The sequence below is a fragment of the Hermetia illucens genome, chromosome 1, assembly GCF_905115235.1.
Source record: "Hermetia illucens chromosome 1, iHerIll2.2.curated.20191125, whole genome shotgun sequence".
Taxonomy (NCBI): Eukaryota; Metazoa; Arthropoda; class Insecta; order Diptera; family Stratiomyidae; genus Hermetia; species Hermetia illucens.
This window is the reverse complement of record NC_051849.1, coordinates 150833791-150860095: the sequence shown is the minus strand read 5'-3', so window position 1 is coordinate 150860095 and position 26305 is coordinate 150833791. Positions and strand designations below refer to the sequence as shown.

At 34.1% G+C, this 26305-nt stretch overlaps 1 protein-coding gene across 2 annotated transcripts in view; it reads right to left on the bottom strand.

The window, feature by feature from the left end:
* Positions 1-138: 138 nt before the first annotated feature.
* LOC119661327 (homeotic protein spalt-major) overlaps positions 139-26305 on the bottom strand; it is a 36865-nt gene continuing 10698 nt past the window's right edge. Inside the window, exons 2-5 of one of the 2 annotated variants that reach the window (XM_038070627.1) lie at positions 4658-7894; positions 3056-3192; positions 2258-2338; positions 139-2045 (exon numbers count right to left, since the gene is read on the bottom strand). In XM_038070627.1, coding sequence (XP_037926555.1) covers positions 2016-2045; positions 2258-2338; positions 3056-3192; positions 4658-7894 — 3485 coding nt within the window. In that variant the 3' untranslated portion in view covers positions 139-2015. The remainder of the gene's footprint in view (positions 2046-2257; positions 2339-3055; positions 3193-4657; positions 7895-26305) is intronic. The other variant, XM_038070628.1, reaches the window with a different exon arrangement.

The following is a 26305-nucleotide window of genomic DNA, read 5'->3' as shown; positions in this document are numbered from 1 at the left end:
CCCCCATTGTCTGAAGGCTGGTTTATCTTTCCTACATTTGACGAATCTAAATAAAGAAGGAAATGACAATTGTTTTTTTTTCAATTCCATTTATTATTTTTTGTATTTTTTTTTTTTCATTTCAATTTTATTATTTTATATTCAATAAGAATTTGATACTTTTTTATTTGTATAATTATCATTACATAATTATATTTTTTCACTACACATTTTCTTATTTTCCTTACTCTTTGTTTTGCAACTTAATTTTCTTGTTTTAATTCTATTACGGTTTATATTATTTATGCTCAATTACATATTACAAATAATAATAGTTACAGTTATAATAAAAGTTAATTTTACTTTATATTTTCCATGATAATATATATAGAACTAGTTTATGTGTACTCCAAATAATATTCGGCTTTTCAAGTATTCTTTGTTTACTTTCTCATTCTCCTAGCAGATATTTCTAGATACCTATATATTACAATTGAGGTAAAACTAGGGAAAAATAATATTTACGGATATGGAATAAAAATTTCGAATATGAACAGCAGAGAGAAATTTCTTTTCAGAAAGGAAAATTGGTGAAGTAGGTCACATAAATTAAATAATTACTAGAAATAGCAGTAAATAATAACATCACAAGAATAACATCGTAATTCATATTACGTTTAGTTTGTTTAAAATTAAACATGCGCGTTAATTTAGGTAGTTTTTTTAATTACATAGTCTAACATTTGAAATATTTGCTTTGATTTTGCAAATACCTCCTTTAATATCTGTTGAATTTACGATTCTCGCAAATAATCTCTGGCTTTGTGAAACTGCAGAAGAGCGATTGTTTGATTTTATAATACATATCTAGTATTTTTCACATAAATAACTTAATTGTACGCATGGATACCTACGAATAGCTTTTTACATATAAAGAAAATATCAATTTTTGATTGAACCGTCATCATTCCCCCGTAGGAGTTTGGAAAAAGGTATTACTTCGGAAATATCATTATTTTGAAACTCATGAATTTAAAGATTTAATATAAATAGATATTAAGTTGATTGGTTTCATGCTTCCAACTTTCATTGCATTTAGCGCTTAATCTTATATGATTTATATATAACGTATATCACAAATTTGGTTTCTTTGTTTTTTTTTTATTTTATTTTATAATGTCTATAATTAGATTAACTGCGCATTAACTTGTCGATTGGATTACTTTAAATTATTCTAAATATTTACAAAATTAAATTATATTTAATTTAAATAAAAATTATATGATTTGGAAGAGGTAAATTGAGAAAGGAAATATAATTTACAAAACATTTGGTTTCATATATTTAGTATGCGATTTCTTTGAATCCTTAAGTCTTTTTTACTGTGTTCTTTCCACCAGTCAACAATCTTCGGACAGGAATTAATTTAAATAAATAAATAAATGATTTAGGGAATTTTTGATTTTCAAAATGTCATAGATACGCACGCAACAACCCTAAAGCTAATTTAAAACAGAACGATCAGTCATTTCCCGCATTTCAAAAATATCTGTTTATCATTTAGATATTTTTATGTAGTTATTCCTACATTTTAGTTGAGATCTTCGAAATTATGGGATCATCAAGGTGAATACTACCACGCACATTTAACTTCAATATATACATAGAAATCTAAATATATGCAAGTTGCTGCTTGGCGTTCCAGCATGGCAGAGAGGATGGATCATCGATCATTCCTGCTAAGAGAGATGATCGCGATATCGATCTTCAAATGTATGTATCTACGGCGAAGGTATCTATTCAACGTACTCGTAGTACAGTATGAGATACCCATAAATTTTACTTTCAAATGTATGCAGTGACATCTATCGAGGTCACTCGGATCAAACAATTTTTAATCCAGGCGAATCACACTAATTCATTCACATACGAGGAAAGATACTCGCGATCACGCTAATACGGCGACTCGAAGATCTAGTCTCGCCGTAGACCATCACGCTGCCATCAAAATATACTTAATGCGGTGACATGGGACATTATTCAAAGCCTTCTTTCCAGTTGCTCATCTATTTCAATACAAGAAAACAGATAAATCATAAATATCTTCTCCTGGAAATGCTAATCGGTTATTCTACATATATATCTAAAACGTAAGCCTTGTAGTCTCTTACGTAACATATTATAAATTAACTATTCATACACGATCATAATAAATTAATAACATACATTTTTATATGCATAAATATATATTGGAAAATATCTAAAAACCGACACTTACATATTTAACTGCACGATTTCTGAACGCGTCTTGTTCCATGTCGCGTATCTTATGCGTTAGCATATGTTGTTTTAAATTTCCCTGTTGAAAAAATAATAAAACATGAATTAGAAATTTGAAAAAAAAATGGTCATAAGAGGTGTATTAATAAAAAAATATTAAAACCGCTCGAAATGTAGGCTTATACATATGTCGGTCTACAAGAATAATATTTAGATCGAATAAAATGATAGGTTAAAATATTTAAGCAGCCCAGATGTTGTTTTGTTTAAATTCAAGACACGAAGAGAAAATGTTAGCTTGTGATCAAGTAAAACCTGTTAACATATTTTTGTGTTATGAATTCAAAGTGTTTTATGTTCATTTTTCCCTCACAAATAAATTGATCTGCTTTGTGGATTTCGCCTTTGGTAAAAACTCTGCTAACTGCCTTGAAATGGATAATAATGACCATTTTTCATATTTTAAATATTCAGGCTAAATTTAAGAAATTTAGACTCCGTGCTTCACATTCATCGATCAAGATAAAAATTGATAAATAACAATCTGAAGTAAAATAGGAGCCGAATGTTATGTCTACACGAGTTGCTCGAAAATATTAATAAATTGTAGTTATAAGATTTGTAATACTGGCTCAGCAACTTTTGTAAAATAGACCAAAAATAACGTGAGAAGATTTTTAGTTGTATCTAAGGTACCTTATAGTCTATTATAAGGATTTGAAACTGTTACTTATATGTGCTTTTTATCGATCGTAAATGAAGAAAAAATAAAAAAATAACTATTTTTTTTACTTACTTTTGTTGTGAATCCTCGATCACAGATCGAGCATTTAAAAGGTCGCTCCTTGGTATGACTTCGGTAATGTATTTCCAAGGCTGAATGACATGGGAATGTTTTAAAACAAATGCCACACGTTGTGCTTCCTCGCACACCTGTCGCAAAGCAATATAATGACATGATGTTAGTTACTCAGTCAAATAAAATGTTTTTTGCAATATATATAAAAATAATCTAACCGTCCGGAAAAAATCAACAAATAAATTTGTGATGATAGATAAATATTACCAACGTATAAAGCAACAACAATACCCCATATGCGGTGATGGGAATACGCAATTAGTTTCCCCAGGCAGCTATTTTTATGACAAAAATTTGAGGTATTAAAAGATCTCAAATTCTATGGAGTTAATATTCATAAAATAATCCGTAGACCAAAAAAGGTTGGCAGACTGTGGACAGATTTTCTAGCTTAAATAGCTTAAAAAGCCGGTACAGATGCTGCATGATTTTTTAATAATTTTCGGCTGAATAGTTTTTGCCAATGGGTTGTGATTCATAACTGCTCTTTTTACCTCTACCCCCCCCCCCCCCCTTTACAACCAATACCAAAAGATTGACCTCGATTGTAAAAGATTAATCACTTTCATGTAATGTTTCCTGTTCACTCCTTAATGGAATATAGGGCATAACACAATCAGACTGTCCTTCAGTTTCACTATCACTACACTCAACGCTCAAACGAGACAAACACTGACACCTATAGCGATTGGGGTTTGAACTCAGAGCCACGAAATTGAGAAGCTGCCGATCTACCTCCCTACCTTTCATTTAATGGCCCTTCCGCATTTCCCGCGAAATTTAGCACTAAATGTAGAGACTCAGACTGACGTAAGAAAACTAAATTAGAGGTTTGAACATGAGAAGCTGTCATATAATAAGATATAAACTGATTGTTCTTAGAAATACTTCGACGATGCAACTCGCAAAGAAAACTTTCAATAATACATTACGAAACCCTAATTAATCAGAGGCCAAAGAGGATATTCTGAATTTCTGGCAACTATACCGGAATACCCTGCATTTTTGGACATCGAAAACTCTTCCATGACTGAATTCTAGGCAAAGGAGACAACGTGCATTTACTTAAGATCACCTCGAACCCAACTTTTTGATGGTCAGGCTAACCGCCTCGACTCTACTCAGTTCTGTTTGTGCTTTTTATTCACTAAAGAAATAATTTGCCTCCAAAGAAACACATTGAAAGGTGCAAATGCGCAACGCAGAAATGCTCTGACGCAGCCACGGATGATAGTAATATAATGCTTCAAACTACAATAAAGGTGAAGATAGCATCGCCTGCCATAAGGGGATGGAATATTATTTAATAGATCCATGCTTTGTTCGACTAATATCAGCGGAATAATGAAAAATGTAGCTACTGAAAACCACTTCTGACATAATAAATAAAACCACTGATAGCGTTCAAAAAATTACAGAAAATAGTTTCGTGGATGTCGCGTCAAATAACGTCGGTGAAATATAAATTAGCAAACGGTCATATTCTAGATAAAATTAAATATATAACTAGCATACACAGGAAAAAATAACAATACTTACCAGACAATGCAAGAGGATTAAACGGCGCCGCTGGCATCACGGACTGCGCAATTGAATTCATTGCATTACACATATTCTGTGCGGTAGAACTAACAGGCGGGAAAATAGGTAAATTTGGAAACATGCCAAATGGTGGTCGATTCGGTAGCATATTCGGTGGCATTGGTTGCGGGAGAGATGATCGCGGTGTCAAATCCAAAGCTCCTTGTGACGTATCTGACGGTGCTGGCGAGCATTTATTCATTGCACTTACAGGACTAGTTGGAGCCGAACTCGTACTAGCCTCAGATTTTGGACGATTACTCTCAATTTTAAGCTTTTGCTCTAGCATCCCCTTCATTTCGTCACGAGATTTAGGTCTATCGCTATCACCTCCGTTCGACATATGATCAGAAATGTCTTCATCGTCGAAGTCATCGCTACAATCCATGGCGTCGTCATTATCACCTTGCGAAGATTCAGACCCCATATGACCGTTCTGTGGAGGCATACCAAAATTGAATGTGAACGGATTGATAAAAGATCCTGGGACCATTGTCGGAGGGAAATCTCGTATTTCGGCTGCTTGGATCTGCTCCGGAGTGAGGTCAGTTGGCTCCCCTGTATGCAGTCGTATATGCTGCTGTAGGACCAAAGCGTTTGAATACTTTTTGTGGCATACAGGGCATTGATGGAAATTTCTCATTGGTGGGCGGATCTTGTGAACAGCCATATGAGTTTTAAGGTTGCCTTTTGTAGTGAATGCCCTTCCACATATTCGGCATTTAAACGGCCGCTCGCCTGTATGTGTCCTATAGTGCATTTGCAGAGCACTCTTGCAGGATAACACTCGATCACAGACAACACATTGGTTTGGGTCAGTGATTTTCTTATTTTTCATTAACTCCTTAAGCTTCACCGTTTCAGACGTATTTGAAACTTCTATGAAATTTTCCCACGAATTATCATTACTATGTGGACGAGGGAGAAGTGCCATTTCATGCTTAATTGGACCTAAGAATGGTGATCGGGGTATGCTAACTGGGCTTCGAATAGGTGACCTCCGTTCTGGGGAGGTCTTTGTGAAATTGAGTGGTGACCGATCCGGAAATTCAGCCTCGCGACTTCCACTCAACATGGAGAGATGATGCATTTGCTGTAGTACTGATGGTGGCGGTGGTCCTGAAACCGGTGGTTGAAGAGTTTGCGAACATAGCGATGGAGACTGTTGAGAATGCATTGAACTTTCTGGAAGTGGCGATGTAAGTAATGAAGGTGCCGATGCCAAAGGTGTTGAATGATGGGATGAAGATGGCGGTAACGGTGGTGGAGGAGTTGTACTTTTAGGGCTTTTAGGACTTACACTAGGCGCTTCTTCCCGCTCTCGCTTCTCTTCCTTAATCCTAAGACTGATTGGTTCGAAGTCTTTCGATTCCTCGGTCGCTTCTTCTTTGATTTTTGGCGAGGTGGCAGAAGGTGGTTGAGCTTGCGGTTTTCGAAGATCAGTCGGTTGCTCTAAATCACGTTTTGGTGGCATCGGCGGAAGGGCTCCAAAGAATGGTCCAGGGTAAGGTCCCAAGGACTTTAATATCTCCAATGGTGGCCGGTACAGAGGAAGACCTGGGAAACCTGCACCAGGTGGGAATGGTAGCGGTAAAGTAACGGGAACGTTTGGAACATGAGGCATTGATGGCTGATGCTGAGGTGAAGTTTCTGGAGACATTTGCTCTAACAGAGGTGGATGGAATTTATCTAAGTGCTCTGGGATTGGTGTGGAATTCATGGGAACGTTAGGAAACTTTTGTGCGTGTCGCTGGAAATGAACTTTTAAGTTCCCTTTGGTTGTAAATCGACTACCACAAACATTGCATTTAAAAGGCCGCTCGCCTGTATGCGATCTGATATGGATTTGGAGAGCGGAATCTGAACCAAAAACTTTTCCACAATATCGACATCGGTGTTTGAAGAAAGGTTCATTTCGATTTTTCCCGTCCCCTGCCTTATCCTTACCAAAAGCGAACTCATCGGCAAGATTGCCAGCTAAAATACCTTGAGATGCTGATTCCAAAACTTCCTGAGCTCGTTTTTGAAGCATCTCTAATGAGTTCGGTTCATCTAGTGAAGGTGGATTGTCATGGTTTGTTATGATACTGGAGGCTAGATCCGACCCAAAGGGAAGTGGAGTGTTTTCATCTTGTTTTGGTAGGGGTGCAGATATATCTTTCGGCATATTAATTCGACTACTTGTGGTTTCTGACTTTTCTGAATCCATGTGAGTTTCTTCTTTTTCAATCTTCTCATCATCTTCGAAACGACATATATCCATGCTGCTATTCCGACCATCCTTGTATTGACTCTCCTCATTTTCACCCAGCTCAGTACTCGACCGATGAGAATGATGACGGCTATTACTGTTATTTTCCAAGCAATTTTGTTGCAGTCGTTCCTCCTCTTCGGTTCCACATTCCTCGCTTTCACCATCTTCCTCCTCATCATCATTATTTTCGTTATCTTCACCTTTCATCTGGTTCATAGCCAGTTGTGACTGAAGTTGTTGAATCAGCTGTAGTTGGAATATCTGTTGTTGCTGCAGATTAAATAAGGTTTGTTGAAGGAAAGCTAATTGTTTCATTGCCGCTTCATTATCCGCGCCCCCATTTGCTAATGTCTTGGCGGCGAATTGTGCTATCGCAATTTGCATGTTCTGAATTGCTTCAAGTGTCATTGGCGGATTTGGAAACTGAGGCATTGAAGAAGGTGGGCTAGAATTTGTGGATCTACTGATCATCTCCAATGCGGTTGTTACGGCATTTTTACACTGATCCGAGTCATCTTCTGCGTCTAGCGGATGCTGTGAAGATATGGCCAAATCAGGATTTCCTTCCTTCTCTGCGACTCCCAAATCATTTTCGTTTTCGGTATCAGACATTTTATGCATGTCTTCGTCTTCATCCTGTGCTTCGGATTGCGATTGTCTAAGGGGTGACGAAACCCTCTGATGCGGGGAATTAGGGGATGATATTCTCTTCGATTGAAGACTTTCCTGATGATCTACATTTAAATTAGGATATGTTTCGTTTGATTCAACTTTCGCCGACTCTGCATGATCTTCAGTAATGTTATTATTATGGTTATGATCCTCGGCCCCAGACCCATTATTCCGATTATCATCGTGTAATCCGGGGCTTACTGACCCGCATTCCGCTATAGGTGAGCATGGTAATGAAGTGCCATCCTCTTCTTGATCGCTTGCTATATCTGTAAGAGGAAAAGTACATTTTTTTATGAGACTTTCAATAGTTATGTAGTAAGCTAATAAATATAGGGAGATAATGGATACGCGGTAGTATTTAATGCTTTCCAGCTATGATCTACTATATCAGTCAAGCTAAACAGAAAGTGGGCCTCAATCATCGAATTCGTTTCATTAACATAATACGATTCAAATTCTCTCTAGTTTTTTCCTTCCAGAGATACGCTGCTTCAGCTTTATGTGCTGCATATCTAATTCGAGTGGAAAAGGCAACAACGAATGGAATCCAATAGAGATCGTGCGGAATTAGGCACGTGCTAAATCACTTGCTGCAATTCAGCGAACAACATTATATCGAGAAAAAAGTCGAATTAGAAACGTATTATAATGCAATATCAGATTGCAACATATCTCGATCACTGCAGCTACAGTAGAAACATTGCGAGCCTAGGCCAGGATGGAGAGGCTGCGTTCTCATTCTTAGCAACTGATCTTGTGGCATGAAAGGCATGAGAATTCGATATGCGTTCGATTCCAGTAACGGCCTCACATATTGACGTAAAATAGAGAGAATTCATAACACTGCAACCATGTAAAAAGCCAATATTTCCCCAGATACATTCTTCGGAGGGCAAGCCACTTGGAGATCGCGTGGTACATTTGTACGCTTGTTGATCTTGCATCGTCGTAGTTCCATATGGGATGCAGCCGTACTGGCCGATGACTTAATTTCCACTGCAGCCAGCTATGCAGTGCCGAGGGGGCATGATATAACGATTGCGCACGCGAACCATACTTGCTCCTCTTCTAGGAGATCCCCAGCACTTCGAACCGATTCAATTCGTGCTTGTCGGTGTGGTTTAATCTACACCTGACGACGCATACAACATCTGTAGTTTACTAAGTCTTTTACAGGTATTTGTTGTGTGCAATGTGCAATTCGTACAGAATTGTACGCGCTAGAGTGTTAAATTGCATTCAACTTTGGATATTGTAGTTGAGCGGATTTTCTTGTTTTGCTTTGTTTGCTATGTACGAGTATACTTAGCGCAGAACCGTGATTTCCTTAATTGCCAAGCTATGTTATGGAAAAGTATGGAATTTTCACATATTTTTCATAGTATGTCGTTATGAAAGTGGATGCATTTTTTTGACGTTCTTTTAAGTAAATTAGAGCAGATATGTAACCAGATATGTCACCAAAGGATGATTTATTGTATAGCATTACTGCCACTGATTAGACTAGACTGATTAGGTACATCACCTGATCCTAACTCAAGCAAAAAACTTCTAGTTTCGAATACTTGCTCAGAGCATTCAATCATGAATCCAAGACCGAACAGGATCAACCGAAATAAAACCCAAGGAGCTAGAAGTCTTAAGGAATATGTCTAATTTACGGGTAGCAAACAAATCACTTGTAGTAGTCGAAAGAATTTGCATTTCAAATAGAAGACAATCTTGTAATGGGTCAATGAGGTCAAATTCTGGTCAAAATGCATTCTTATTATTTATGAAAAAACTGAATCAAAAATTGGACACTCTTTTCTCCATTCACTTCATTTCTTTCTGAGCCCATTGTTTTTTCGCACCCATTCTCTCCAATGTCTACACATCCGCATAACATACTAAGAGTCACTTTTTTTTGAAGGCATCGCAGGTTCCATTGCCTGTTCTTACACGTCTATCCCCTAATTTATGAGTTTCACGTGTATTTTGAAAGCGAATATTAATTAAATTTCATTCGAACCGGTACGACTTACAAAAATACACTTATCATTGCTTTTTATTAAAATTAAAAAATCGAACAGGGACTACGTCTGAAATTATGTTCCGCTGATTTTGGTTCAATAGAATCCGGACACATAAAACTATAGTAAACAAAATTTGAAAGATGCAAATATTATTATCTTTTTAGATCACCTAGTCTCCTATCGAGCTAGACTCATAAATTTCGAAATGACAGCCCACAACACCGTCACTCATAAGTCTCGTAGTAGGAAATTCGAAAACGAAGAAAATGTATCTCCAAATCATTATTGCAAATTTTCTCGGCATACCATCTATCCACAGCCATTCAATTCTAAGACTTATGTCGTTCTAATTTAATACTGACAACATTCTGATAAATATTCAAAATACGGCATGAAAAATGTTCACATTTATGCATTTTGCAAAAATAAAAAAAAATAAGAGAGATACACAGCAAGCGTAAAACTATATCTATGAGTGTTCCGACGAAAAATATTTCAGATAGATACATCCATTGATTATATTTACTGTATTTTAAATTATTTAGTATCTCAACATTTAAGATATTCACACAAAATTGAGATGCGGCCCATTTTTATTTATTTAAGAGCTTTATAATAATATTTGGCTATATGTAACATCTTTTATGATGCCGATACTAACGAAAAGAGAATGAATTTCAAATTTATTCACATTTTTTTCCCTATCTTGAGAATCAACAGGAGCAAGAATTCGAATTTAACACCACAACGTTGTGAAATGTTGAATATCAATAAAAAACTGAATGAGAATGGGAAAGAATCACGGGATAATACAAGATTTGAATTTATAATGAAACTGGTTGATAAGAATAAAGAAAAAAAATATAAATATATAGGTCGAACCCATTAGTGCGTCCATCTAGCCTGAATTTGTTACTAGTTCCATAGATATTACATTGTTTTTATCAAAACTTGATTAGCGGTATCTTCAAGATGCTCTCATAACAGCAACATATATGCTGTTGACAAGATGACGCTCCAAGAATTTATTCGATTTATAATGAACTAAAGTATAATTTTTGGAACATAGTATATTGATGAGTCAGTAAGCATTTTTTCAACTTTCTATTTCACTTTTGTAATTTTTCGTAATTTATAGTTTCTAGTTATACTAATTGGAGGGTTATTATTTTCAATTAACAAACGGCTTTGCTATTACAGACATTATAAAAAAGAATTCTATCATTTCGCAGTGGCAACTTTGCCATTTCAGACTAGAATTCGGTAAATACTCAAGGAAACCCAACATTATTTTATACCCGAGCAATGTGGAACAACAAACGAAAGAAATAGATAAAAGCAAAAGTTGTGAGACGACTCTAACTATGTGAGATATGTTGGTTTCGAATGATTATGGCTTCCGACAACAAACTGCTTCTCGAACCTACAAGCGTGATCAGGTGGAACGTAGATTCACAGTATATTTGTTCATCCTAAAAGGCAAACAGGGTTACATTATTACTTTCAACGCAAGCTTATTAAATTATATAACTTATACTATATATTTTCTTTTCACTGAACACCTAAGCAGATCATTTTGACGATTTTTAGCAGTCTAAAAAAAAGAAAAAAAACAGAAACCCATCTACTGTTGTATAAATATTCATCACAAAACGCCATTAGTTTCCTATCGAATATCTGGTTGCCACCTCAAAACTAATGATCTATCTTAAATCATTTATATCTAGATGAAAATCTGAAAAGTAAAGCAACAGTACCTGCCTATTTCAATGAAGTTTTGAATACTAATAAAAATTATATAATCTGAATACTTGAGCGTTAATAATTTCAATGAATAAAAAATCAGTAAATTAAAATAAATTATTAAACGACCGCCTTTGCGGATGATTAGTTAGACCACAGGCAACCAGTTTTATTTTTTGCTAATTTGAAAGTTGACTTATCCATTTTCCCAATAGGAATTTTTACGATTTAAATTTTTAAATATAAACCATAACTTGGATGAATATCACTCAAATAAATAAAGCTGATGAATTAAATATCGTCATTATAATTCTTCGAAATTTTTAGTCGAACCGAATGTGGACATAAGTATATTTATTGAATGCGGTCAGAGAGCAAAAAAATAGTTGTTCTTTGTCGAATGATTTTACTTTATTTTAAGTTGAATTCTGGAAACAACCTGAATCTAAAGTTTCCACATGTCGTTCCCACGTTATTGAATCAAAACCGTCATCATAATTCATAAATTCAGGTAGAAATGGTTAATTTGATATATCTGGAAGTTTCTATTTTGCGCTTTCTTAAAAACATTGGCATTTTAGGAAACAAAAAACTTCCATCACCATGTTTGATTAATGAAACTCGATGACGCGCTTAAAATACAAAAAATTCAATCCCAAATTGAAAAACTGCTCTATTTTCATAGTAATAAGTTGAAATGTTGACGAAATGAATCTGAATAAAGCGATGTGAGTGTGTTTTTTGTGTGTTAAACTGAAATCGAATTCATAAAATAGAAAATAAAATCACCTTTTCAAACGTGGCGGTTACATGTCTGAATCCAGGCAAGGTTTTGTGAATCGAATGGAATGAATAACGTCGTTAAATGGGTATTATAATCTACCGCTGCTTCCTCAGCCAATTAACACTTGTTTATTCCTTTCCCGTTTTTAATTAATTTAGATAATTCAAATACGTTCAATAAAAGCTTATGTTGAAAATTCGATTTTTTAAAAACTGAATATTTGCCTAACTGAAAAAAAATATTGACTAAAATTCACTCATTCAAAGGTGGTTCGTTAAAAAGCAAAACGGTTCAAAATTAAATTTGATATGTACATACACGAATTTCGATTTTGAACCCGATAACCTTACTATGTCATCGACAGTCTGCAACAGACGCTATCTACGATTTTAACAGCACTAATGAATAATATAAACTAGTTTGAAAATAGTGACAGAACACAGCTCTAAGGGTTAATCAATTATCAGGAGATGATGCAAAAGAATAAAATAAATAGTAAATATCCCAGAGTATGAATCCATAGAAGGATAAAGTTCAACCATTTCTGAAACTGCTCAGAAACCCAAATAACCCAAAACAAAGGACGGGAATGATTCAGCTACTTCGAACACAAGTGAATAAAAATGTTGTCCATTCATAAAACGGCTTTAGACAAAGATAACCTGGAGGCGGGGTCCATTTTCTCCATTCAGATACAAGAGTATTCTCCAAAGGTATTTTTTTCTATTAGAAGGTCAATAATAATGATCGATGGTTATAACTTTGTTAGTAATAGTGCCATTTCCACCAAATTTAGTAGAATTATGTATCATTCGTGATTCTAGGATGAACTTAAGGGGGGTTTTCCTGCCAATTACTAATAATTATAATAATGTACTACTATTAACTTTATTTGAACAGGCGTCTATATGTAGGGTATTTTGGAGCCTAGGCACCATATAGTAGCAGGCTCCTGATTTTTTTTCAGATTTTTCCGTTGGGTAGTTTCCAAGAATAGGTTCGTAAAAGAAATGATCACTTTCACTTCGCCGCCTTTTTAGCAAATATTAAAACTAAGACCGGATCGGAAAGGACTAACGGAGGCCTTTCATTTGATATCCCACATGACTACATGTGATGAAAAAAAATTGACACTCCAGTTTTGCATGTATGGGAACCCCCCTTAAATTCGACGTAAAAGGATGTAATTCACTGTATGCCTGAGAGTTCATAGTTCCTATCTTTTCACCAAATTTGGTGTAAATCGCTATAACCGTCTCCGATAAAAATGCGCGCGACTGACAGACAAACAGACAGATTTTAATAAGGTTTACAATAAGGCATCATCGTCTTAAAAACAAAATGGTCTTCAAAAGTATTTTTTAGGAACGTTTACTATCGGAGAATTAGGAACAGGAAAACTGGTTTTACTTCAAAAAATGTCAATCGTGATTGCGCTAAACTTATTTCCACATATGAATTATCTTGTTAGGTATTCTCTGCGGTGAAACATCTACATCTTAAAGAATATTCCCCAAATGCACCATTCCATGGAGCTCCATGGTGTAAGGGTTTATTGACTTCATTTGCTTTACTAATACCTTGAATGTACATTTTTTCGCTAAAGTGTAATGAAAGGCTCTATAGTGAAAAGAATAAATATTATCATCATAATTACGGAATGTCGCGGATTTGTATCGTGATTTGACGTCGGATACCAGTCGAGTCAGCTGTGAATAAGTACCTGATCCACATCAGGGTAATAATCTCGGTCGAGCGCAATGCTGACCACATTGCCGCCTACTGTAGTGTACCGTTACGGTCTTGAATGAAGTGCTCTAACACACTTTAAGGCCCTGATCCAATATGGGTTGTTGCGCCAACGATTATTATTATTATTTATAATTAAGATAATGATCTTCATCATCATAGCCAACTCTAGCCTCCTGCATCATCATATTCTAGGCTCATTCTTCAGCTGAGAAAGATACCACTGTCGAATGACGAAAGAATACTACGGAGTATGGCGGAAAATTGAGTGCAAATTTTCATCTAATTATCAACAGCCGATTTGGAAAATAAAAACAAGTCTAAAATAGCACATCTAACTGCATTATCTGTGCTAAGGGAATTCGTTTAAATGAATCAAAAAACTTTTACAGTTAAATCCTTAATACCAATGAATTTTTCCGCCATTTGATAGAAGTTTCACCTAAAGCAAGTATCCTGACAAGTATTTACACAATCTATGTACAACAGCGGATAATAATATAGTTATAATTAGCGATTAAGGCTGCTGACATAGTGCGTTTTGATTAGAAAGCGTGAAAAGTAGGTCCAACTTACTCTGAATCTCTTTCTAGTACGAATAACATGTATAATATGTCAGTGGTAGTAGTAGCCGGACAATCTAAGAACTAAAATCATGATGAAACAAAAAACCACATATAAAGCAACCTTCTAGTGTTTTGAAAACTAACTTTTTGCTTCCCGTCAGGAAATCCCTGGAAAGCCAAATGGCTGGCGATTAATAATTGAAAGGTACATTACAGGACATTGCCAGGTCAACTGGATAAGGCGGCTAAGAAAGTGCTACACCTTGCAGTTGCATAAGATATACCAATGAAACTTATTAAACACCGGAGGCATTATAGGAGTTGAGGGCAAGCCACCAGCGGTGATGCCAGGCGAAAGTAGGGCACTTTTAGCTGCCGGTAAATGAATAGGAAACCCCAAAAATTGCATCACAGCTAACCGACGTTGTCGGTGCTCGATGATTGTCCTGGGGAACTGCGAAGATCCTGGAAAGTTAATCTGAAGTGAAAGTCCCCTCCTGCAGCTAAACCAAAAATCTATCTATCACAAAACAGCAACAAAGAAGGAATATTCAACCAAACGTTCATCACTCTATTATTCTTTCATAATAATTCGATCAATAATTGGCACTATCACAATATCAATCATAAAAGAGAAGCCTCGAATCCGCAAGAAGGTTGTAAAAAAATGATCCCCCAACCTCGACAACAAAGGGTACCTTTTAATTGTTGTGAACCTCATATACATACGCATATACTATACAAATAAATATATCAACAGAATACAAATGAACGAAATAATCAACTGATTCCAAACAAAAATTTGAATACAATTAACAATTAACATAACCAAAGGTCAGATAAATGTTTCTAATTACCCTTCCATGCTAAAAGAATCCAATAACTTCTTCCCTACGACCTCAATCAAAAGTAATTACCTTTTTTTAAAAATCATAAATCACTTATCGTTTTGCGGTATGAAATGAATTATTCATCTTTCTAGCAAATATTTTTATTTTTCAATTGGATGAAAACCTGAATTCCCTGTAATATCAACTCATAGAAAATAGAACCTAAAAGTCAATTAAGAATTCAATTATTGCTTAACAGACTACCTAAGACACTTGTACGTCTATAGACTTTACGTTTTAATGTTTATACACATAAATTATTAAAGTGTCACTTAAAACTGAAATGGAATGAAATATTTGATTACATTACTCATAAACTTTAGATTGTATACATTGCATGGTTAACTATAGTTACTTTTTGTCGTGCTTAGTTTGAAGCACAATTGTTATTATAAGCGTCACACAATAACTACCTATATTCACATCCATATATACTTAAGTAGCAATATATACAGACGTAGGTATTGTTTTATTGAAACAATTTTCTGTTTGTTAGCACTGTTAAAAGTTTGATTATATGTAAATTATGTGACGGATGTGAGGATGAATGAGTGGTTTTATAATTAATAGAATAATGGGGTATGCATAATCGGGTACAATTTTCATTTATGAATGTTATTTAGACACAAAGCTTTTTTTAAAAGAAGTAAATATGGAAATTTTCCAACATAAAGTATTGAGTTATTTTGATTTTATTATGAAAATGTGCACCAGGATTTAGGTTAAAGGTGGTTTTATTCAGTCAAATGGAATGACGGGTTAAATGATATATGGAATTAATTCTACTAGCATATAATTCAAACTTCATGAAAATAAGAATGAGCTCAGTATTTTGTAGCGATAAATCTAAATATTTCGAAAATTTTGAAAGGAGGTTATGATATCGAGCTTTCGGTATATTAACTCAGGGGCTGCACCGAAAGTCTTTACACTTTTAGTAATGATAACAAAGCGTAAGAGATGACCAGGTGATGAAATTTATAGAAATAATGTGTGCGAAAAGGAACATTCGTTTAATCCGTTCTACTTCCAGATAAGAAAAGACTAAGCATTCAACAATCTAAAAAGAAGAACAAGGCGAGGACATATGTCTCCAAGGCGCTCGAAAGGGAAGTACTTCGCAGTATATAGATAACCACGAAATTTCTAGAGGTTTTCCGAACGCAGTCATTCGCAAGACCAACAATCTCAGCCTCTCTCTATTTACGTCATGGCGAACCGCACTAATTTTAAGGAGCAAAAACTTTTTTCTCACGCATGGAATATTTTTTTAGGACAATACCCAATTTTTCCAGAAGACCAGCCAATATCTAAATCTAATCTAAAGCGACGGTTTTTCGATCGATATAATTCACAACGATGTCAGGTTTTCTAATTATTACATATATTTAAAGCTAAAAACACTTGTAGCAGCTTCCGCTCCGCAGCACGCATATTGTTAATGGTACTTCAACATTTTTTAAAGATGGAATTAAATTCAAAGTAGCATTTATTATAAGATTTAGAAATAATTTAGTCAAAACCTGTTCTTCCTATTTTAAAAATGAAGTCACTTTAAACTTTTTAAACATGCATTGTCGTGGTATCACTCATAAATTTCGTCGTTATACAAGCTAAGGAATCGTCCATCCTCATATAGGGGTGAGAAATTCTTGGAAGAATTCTTGTCTGGAACGCTGCTAAAAGTTCGTTTCACTAAGAACCCAAATCACCCAGGAATACATGAAGACTGGCAAGGTCATTGTTTTATACTGTAAGAGCTTTGAGGTTTCTAGCGAAAGACAAAACAAAATACCTGATCAAAAGACATCCTTTCCAAATAAATACAACCAGAAATCGGTGATTTGTAATAGCAGTCATGCTTAAATAAAAAAATATTATGAAACTTCCTCGCAAGGTTGACTTACTGAGTACAAAAGTAGCCATTTCAAGGCAGCAAATGTGACTCTCTAATAAGTGAAAATGGAGACATTGCTGTGTAGGATATGAAACGAAATAGATCTCGGATTTCACGTCGGTTTTCAAATAGAGGAATGAGGGCACACAGAATACAATTTGAAGTGAGATAACACTCATTCTTATAAAACAACTAAACCAGAAAATTTGAGCAATCATGGGAACGCCTAAAATCTAACCCTCAAAATATATCTCAAACCGATTTCTGTTTAAAAAAAGGTTTAATAATAGCACACCACATTTATTCGAAAGTGCTCCATAAACTCAAACTAAGATTACAAAAAATCAAGCCTATATTGCCATTTGGCACAAACTCTGTTCCAAACTAAATGAGATATGTAACGATGAGTGGAGATATATAGTAATGATAAACAGATTTTTACAGTATTTATAACATTAAAAATAAGTAAATCTATATTTGTTGCATATCTGAAAATCATATATGTAAATAGCTAAGACATCATTCCCATGAAATCCTTCAGTTGACAAAAAACTACGAAAATTGTGAAAAATGAAGTAAGATCAATCATTAAATATCCTTGTTTTAAAAAATGTATACAAAAAAAGATGCATGCTAAGTTGATGGCAAGATGAGAGGACCACTTTAGACATTATACAAGGAGGTTGAGTTGGATAGGCCATACAGGAAAAGTGAACAGTACAAAAGTTGGACATCCTTCCCCCACAAACAGAGCAATGAAAACAAATCGCCGTTCTGACAATAGCTGACGTTAAAATCACTGTCAAGAAAGTAGAAAACGACTTGATATTTCTTGTGATGACAATGGTTAAAGAGTTAAGACACTTTAAAAATTTCAAAAAATGCATCTTTTGTTTTTCCACTGAAAAATTCGCTAGTAAGTTAAAAATGATACACGTTAAGGACGAAGATGGGAAAAATATCGAAATACCTTTATTTTGAGTTTTGACGCAACCCATTTTGTTCGATGTGAACATAGCAAAAATGTCAGACTGGTTTTCTCATAACTGCACTTTGCATTTTTCACGATGGCCGAACTCATAACTCGACAAATCTTGACCGACATAGGATATAGAAGAAACCATCATTGTTGATTATTGAAGGAAGGGGGTGTATTGTGGAAAGCTATTATGGAAAATACATGATCTGCCGCTTGCAAGTTCTATTTTAGGTCTGGCTCTCAGCGACCACTGCCGTCTTCCTTGTCTCAACAAGATGGTAGCGAGTTGATGACTGCTATAGTGACATTTTTAATGCAAAGATAAAATAAATTAAAATTGTAATTTGATGTTTCACATATTATTTATTACTTGTGGATCCCGTCCCTCACTTTCAATGTAACTAACGAATTGTGGAATGGAAAGTAGTTTTCTAGGATTCAGTTAACCATACATTCTCATATCGTTCAACGACGCTATGGAAGAGGTTAGGAGGCATGGTACTAGCAGTGAGGTTGAATCGGTAACCGAACAATTTTTAGTTGTTGTTCAGCTCATTTCATTAGAAGTGGCATGATCAATTTAATAAATATTGCTTCTGTGCACCGATGATAATGAACTCTATTAATTGCATAGAATGCTGTAAACTAATATTATGAATCATCCTTTCATCTTCTCATATCAGCTAGCTTGTTTTCGATAAATTAATATCCGGTTGAGTTGTTTATAATGAACCTGCAGTTTCAATGTAATAATACTCTGTTAGCTACAATTTTCAGGCAACGCTGTTTCTACCCTAACTATTAACGTATGTTAGCGATAATTTGATCCTTTCAAATAAAAACAATTTTTTATCACAGTTTACGACTTTCAAATCCACTTGCAGTTTATTCAGGATTATTATTATCATTGGTTCCCGCAAGTTAAAAGTCTCGAAAGTTTAATTTTCTATAGTGGATATGCTATAGAGATTCAGCGATGATAAATCAACTTAATTTGAGGGAAAGCCAACTTACTTATTACTTTTAACCATCGATTTGAGAGTTTTGACCAACCATCAATTACAATTAATAGTATGTAATAGCGAGCAAATTAAAAAAAAATGAATAAAATTAACTAAGCTGAGTGCAGAAAGAAGTGAAATTCTGGCTACTGCTGGCAGTTAAAAAAAAGTGGACCTATTAAATGGCTACGGAAATAGGACAAAAACCCTTTTTGATTCAAAAGTGAATATCTAAGGCAATTGTCATAAAATCAAGGTTCAAGGTGATAAAAAAATATATTTATGGATTTCACACTTGCGAAGAAAGCCGCACAGATAACTTAAGTGATACGGTTTGAAACCTCAATGTCGACCATATTAATACAAGAAAAGTTGTTTTCGTTTGGAAATATTGATACCATTATTTGAACATTGCCCTCATTTTGGTGAGATGTGAAATTTTGTTCAACCAAACCAAATGTGACAGAAGCAATGTTACTTTTAGGTAATAATTTAGAAAAATCAACTGTCACAAATAGCGCAAACGAGATTCTAACTTTTTTCTGAATGAAATTCAAGCTTGGATGAAATGCATTCATTAAAATAGGCTACTTCCCATAAACAGATCTTTCTTGAGTTTGAATACATTCCAAGTGATAATCATAAATTTTACAATACAAATATGCATAAAAAATTTAAATATGCAATTTAGGAATTAGATGTATTTGAACCATTCAACACTATCAATAATTTTACTATTATATCCCATTCAAATTTTTTCAGTAGGAATGGAATTTATTATTTCAAAAATTTAAATATAAAAACTGTTTCACGTCTGGCAGTGGTAAAAAAAAACATTCCATTAACATAATTTTGACCAAAAACTTCGTACACGCACCATCGGTCGCAAGCAAAAGAAGAACCCCAGGAATTTTACATACTATAAAACAGCACCTGATGGCAATCCACACGTCAATAGTTTCTAAAAGCCACACGTTTTTCATAGCGTTCCGAGGTATTTATCAGCCACCGGTAAAAGAGCGGCCCCTGAATAGGCCTTAGATGTTCTCCACATATTATGGAAATCTGAGTGACTTTGATAAGATGGAACAAAAGCTAAATAAGAGTATCTAAGTGTTTTAGATAATTATTAGTATTTTACTTATTTATTACGTAAAAGTCAGTGAAAATTAACATAATTTTCCTATGAAGGTGATGATATATATTGAAATTAATAGGCTGCCCAAAAGAAAAAAATAAATAAGGAAAGCGTAACCCATTTGCCCCGCTTTGTAGTTTAATCTCTTTATTTATAATATGATAAGTTAATGACATTCACATGAAAGTATCGTTTTTAATGAAATGTCTCATTCACGAGTAATCTGAGGTAGCACGTGGAACAAGGAAAGTAAACATTGACGTCACTATTGCACCATGAGTTGTTTTCATAAAGACACAAACACGATTGGAAATGCGTAAATCAAGCGATTTCTGATATGCTCGCTGTAAAGTTGCGTGGAGTGAGTAGTTTAGGGATATATTTAATTTTTAAAGCATTATACAAATATATTCATATTGTTCCATTAGAATGTGCGGCGATGTTTTCGGCGCAAAAGCGATGGGATAATGAGCTCCTATGTTTTTTCATGACTGGGGAAAATTCTTATTTTAAGATAAAAATTCAAATAACATAAGAGGCATATGATTCTCAACGGAATATACATTTCCATCTATACAGTTAAGGATTTGTGATGATCAAAGTTATGGAATCCTCATCATTCCAGCATTTTAAGTCTAGAATTTCTAGGGAAACAAGTTCTTATGAAGTATTGAAATTAAGTTGCCAAAATTAAAAGTATCTCTAGATTTGTTAAATTTCAATTATAGTCGATGTGGCAGAATGGAAATAGCTTAGGATTTTTATCAAACCTTAACAGGAAGCTGGAGGAGCGTCATACGTTTATAGATCAAACAAAGTTGCAAGAGGGGTAGTAAACTGGTTGACATATTCAGCTGAAAAATAAACTATTTGGGAGTTAACCAGATGAAGTTCCCAGATTATGGGTCAGTTAAAAAAACCATGACCTACTTAGTATTGCTTAACTTGTCTAAATAGACGAATACGTTCAGAGACATGTTGTTGGAAGTTCACCACATCGGCTCTTTTGTTGTTGTTTTGGCCAATATCACTATCATTTCCGAGCATGAAGATTGTTACTTTCAATTTATGCGATATCGCATACACACCTGGCCGAAAATAGCTAGCTCTTGTTCAATACTTGCTAATGAAAGAAAGTTACACGAGTTCTATAAAGTTAGCAACTTCTTGATAGCTTTGACCGAAAAATAAGAATAAAGCTTTAATTTCTCAGACCACCAAGTAATCTCAAATTTACTTATTTTCAAACAAATTTAGCTTTAATAGGAGAACGTATAATTTTACTTACGCCGATTCTTAAAATTTTGCTACATTTAATTATAGTCTAAAAATAGTAGCAAAATATAATCTTGTCATAAAGCAATATTTTGTTCACTTTTTTCTATTCTATTCCGCTCCGAAAACCCTACTTTAGGAATGGAAGTAGATTTTAATTATTATATAGTAAAAAACGTGATTGATAGAAGAAACGTTCTGCAAAGAACTTCTGTTTCCACATAATTGCAAAAGGTTAACGATTACTCACAACCAACCAACAGTTGAAAATTCGTCGATTTCCTCAACATTTAGACATTTTGTGGATAGAATTCGAAAAAATATTAGAGAAAAGACACAATCTAGAAGTAATAACAGTTTCTTTCGTACTAACTAAGCAACTAATTATTGAACGTACAACAGTCAACATATTTATAATCTCAATTTTAAACAATAGAAAATTTCCCACTATACTATTATGGCTTTCTGTACTCAGATCTTACGGTAGGGGCAAGTATCCAGTGAGATTATCCAATACAACTCAAGATCTAAATCTTATGTATGTATTTCCGCATTTCAGAAACAAAAATTTGAAATTAATATGCCTCGAGTAACATTTAAAACTTTGCATATATTTTTTCCCAAATTTTTCAAAACTTTCATATTAATTTTTTGCCGCAAAACATTCCACATATGTATAATCCCAAGGCGAATATTATTTGGCGAAGCCTATAAACTTTGCTGTTATCGAATCTAATGTTTGATCTCTATAACGGAATCACATAGTTTATTCTTAAATTATCACACATTAAAGACATGCGCCATGAACAAATTTGCCTAGAAAAGTGACCACAGTTTGACCCCCGTTATGATCAAACAAATAAATTAGTATTATAAAAAATAGAACGCATTTATACAATTTCAAAATTTCTAATCACCTTTAGATATAATAAAAAATCAGACAAAAATTAGATATTTCATTATCATCATACAAATCGACTGCACAAACTATGCCTATGGTCCTCCTTTAGGCTATCAAATATAGACAAAAACTTTTCAAACAATATTTTTTATTGGCATAAAATTGTATTTAGTGTGACTGTTATTTTTTCCACAACTATATTTGATGCTAATACTTTATCAAAAATTATATGTTTTTTATGTAAATTGATAGGATTGAAGGCGGATTGAACAAATGCTAGGAAATGGTTCAAAGAGAGTTTATAAAATTTTCCGCAATCTATTGCGACTACTGAACACTTGGTCGACATAGTTTTTTCATTGTTTCATTTATAATTTCCTCCTACATTGCCCTAAGTGACCCGAATATGCTAATAGAGTTTAATAGGCTCTCAATGAAATTTGTTTTGTTAATTATATTTTTATCTGTTTATTTGAAAACCAACGGTTTGCGAAATGATCACAATCGCGTAAACCGTCTCGTTAAATTAACAGAGCTTCATCATAACGTTTTTACGGAATACGTCAAATAATAATCTAAGCCTTTAGCAGCTGTTCTAAAATTGTACTTGTTTTCACTTTCCTAATGTTACTCGCGATAAAAATAATTCAAAAAAGAAACAGAACATCCTTTTTTTATGCTATGGTTTTGAAGGTTTTGTTTCCAAAACAATACATATTCCAATTGCCACGAAATTTGGCGAAAAGCTGGAAGTTATGGGCGCCATCACACGCAACTGCACCCATAGATTTCACCAATTTAAGAAAAGCTACACTATAAACTTGAACCTGGATGTATAGAACGTCGTAATATACGAGTATGTCGAAGAAACAATCACATTTATGCCGAACGATGCAAAGAAGAGACTGGGAAACAGCTAACTAAAATTGCCATTTGAAAGTACACAGACTGCTACAAAATGTTTCTACTTCTATTCCTACAAACCATAATAACAGTTTCCGCCCGAATATTCATAATAAACATTATCAAAAAATGCAAGTATATTTTGAAATAACAGAAATAATTCAGCACCACCTATGTATACCGGAGTTAGTTTCTGTCGACCCTACAACAACATGTCTCATAGTTGAGGAAGTCCTGAACACACTCTGCTCCTGTGATTAGCTTTAAAAGCATACTTTACATTAACTGACCATTCTAAAGGCGGTGCCATCGACGATTTTGAAGGTGTAGTTTCATGAATTGACGTACTTAACTTAAGCAAGACAAGACACCGTGAACTGTGAGTCAGGCATCGAAACTCCGGCTGGAAAATTTGTTACCCCAGTAACTAAAACTCTAATGTGGCAGACCAAAAAGATTATTTTTGCGCTTTTTTTACAATTTTTTTAAAAATCACCAGCCGCCCCTTAGATTAATTATCTGCAATCTTTTCTACTTTTGGCTTCTTCCGTTAAACATCAGTAAACCAAAGCCACTACTAAATCGTTCAGTTCTTATAAATCTCTATGTATTTCAAAGTCATGAAGTGATAATAAATATTAAAATGTAGATAATATAGTAAAATACTATAAAGGCAGGAAATTGGCTAGACATCAGCCTAGAGCGTTAGGTTTCGGACGGCGCTCTAATCCCCCTGGTTATGGAGAATTGTAAGTTGGACATCTGATGTTAGACAAGTCAACGCTCCAGCACGCTCCGTGAAAATCAATTGTAAACGAGGAATTCGATGTTACAATTTCCTAAAGTTTCACAAAACCGATCTTTTTGAATAGTTACTAAGAATCATGAAATTACAAATACAACATAATGTACAATACATTACACATTCAGAGAAGAAATCTAAAAACTTTATTAGATGGTAAAAATGCCACATCAATCCCTGTCGATATGGATTCTTTTTATGATTGCTACTAAATTTTCATTATTTACCCGCTTCTCCCCGCTTATCCCTTTTCGCTGCTAGATTTGAAGTTGAAACAAACTTATTCAAGACATTTTGCTCATTGAGCATTGATCTAAAAGTCGCAACGAGCTTAGATCATAATATATTTTCGTATATTATTATTTTAAAAGCTACGCTGATCCAATGGAATAAACTATTACCCAAAAAAATTGATTGCATTTCAAATTTTTATTAGTTCTATTTACCTACATTCCCTGAAATTATGTAAATTGGTCGTTGTTGGTTTATCACGCCACATACAATATGATCTATAGTATGCAAAGAAATAGACTGCAGATAGGTAATATTCATACCATTAGACAATGGACCCTCCCTACACAGTTATGACTATGACAGAAAAACCTTTCCAAAAAAATTGAACGAAGTACAAATGATACTGCCCAGATGAATAATTCATAACCAGGGCGCTTAACCTTTGCAATATTTTTATTTTTTTACATTTTGGAACCCTCGCTGGGAATTCTCATGAAAATATTTTTAATTCAACACCAGAAGCAAATCTTTTTCTCCACAAATCATTCTACATAGAGAAAAAAGTTGCTAGGAGGTAAAATTTTGTAAATATGATCACATATTCATATACCACATAGTTAATTGTCTCTTAGCCGCAGAGATGATTCAAGGAAAAAAATTGAAGCTCAAAGTATCTACGAGCCAACTAAAATCAAATAAAATTAATCCAACCATTCAACTGTTTTTTGCTCTTTGCTTTATAAGCTTCTATTTATTTGCATTAGAAAGAGTAAAAGTTAATATTTTCATTTTTTAAACGGCCTGAGGGATTGTCTGAGCTTGGGAGGAAATCCGTCAATTTTTTTTATTCTATATTTAGAATTTTTCAGAATAAAATATTGTAAGTCTTCACTTTAAAAGTTGGTTGCTAAAGAATGGAAAATGGCACACATTTCTTATGAAGCGAAAAATCTAATAGTTTGGACTGGAATTCCTCCGTTGAAAATGATTTGAATGTATCTTAATTCTAATGCAAGTTTAGAATTGTAAAAAGCAAAACCATACAAGGGTCAACGAATTTTTCAAGTGTTTCAAACTCAAAAGAACTCACACTACATATATGTATATGTAGTTCTTGATCAAATTAGAACCTAACACGTTTTATATTAACAGTAATACGTAAATAGATATAATGAACAGATATAAATAATCTTGAAATATTTTCTACCTATCTTCACCTATCAAATCATTCTAACTGGAACGCCAAAGTCGACCACCAGATATTTCTAGATGATGCAATATATAACATAGCTTAATATTCATTAAGCAGAAGGGGAGTGTTATTGGTTTTGAGTAAATTTTATAATTTCTTAATAAAAATCCTCTCTTTTTTAGTTATTCTCATTAAATTTGGTGAAGTATCATTGCTCAACTGAAGTCTTGAAAAACTTCAAGATAAAAATTGTTACAATCATTGGGGTTTCTGCAATCAGGCATTGGTGGCAAAAAAAAACCTAAAACCAGAAACTAGTTTCTTTTATTAAAACAACTTATTAAATTGCCTTCTTTAGTAACGCAAAAAGAAACGCCAACGAATAAAATAGAAACTTTTTCAGAATATTGTCTGAAGTGAGAAATATCTTTTATGACTTTTGAAATTAACTTCTCAAAAACTAGTGGAGATATCAACCCTGTTACAATTTCTTATTGTAGATCTATAGTAAACAATTACCTTATTAATACTTTGGGCATCAATTGACCACACAATGGATAGCAATAGATTCCAGAAAATTGATTAATAAAAAGCAGATAAAACATGAA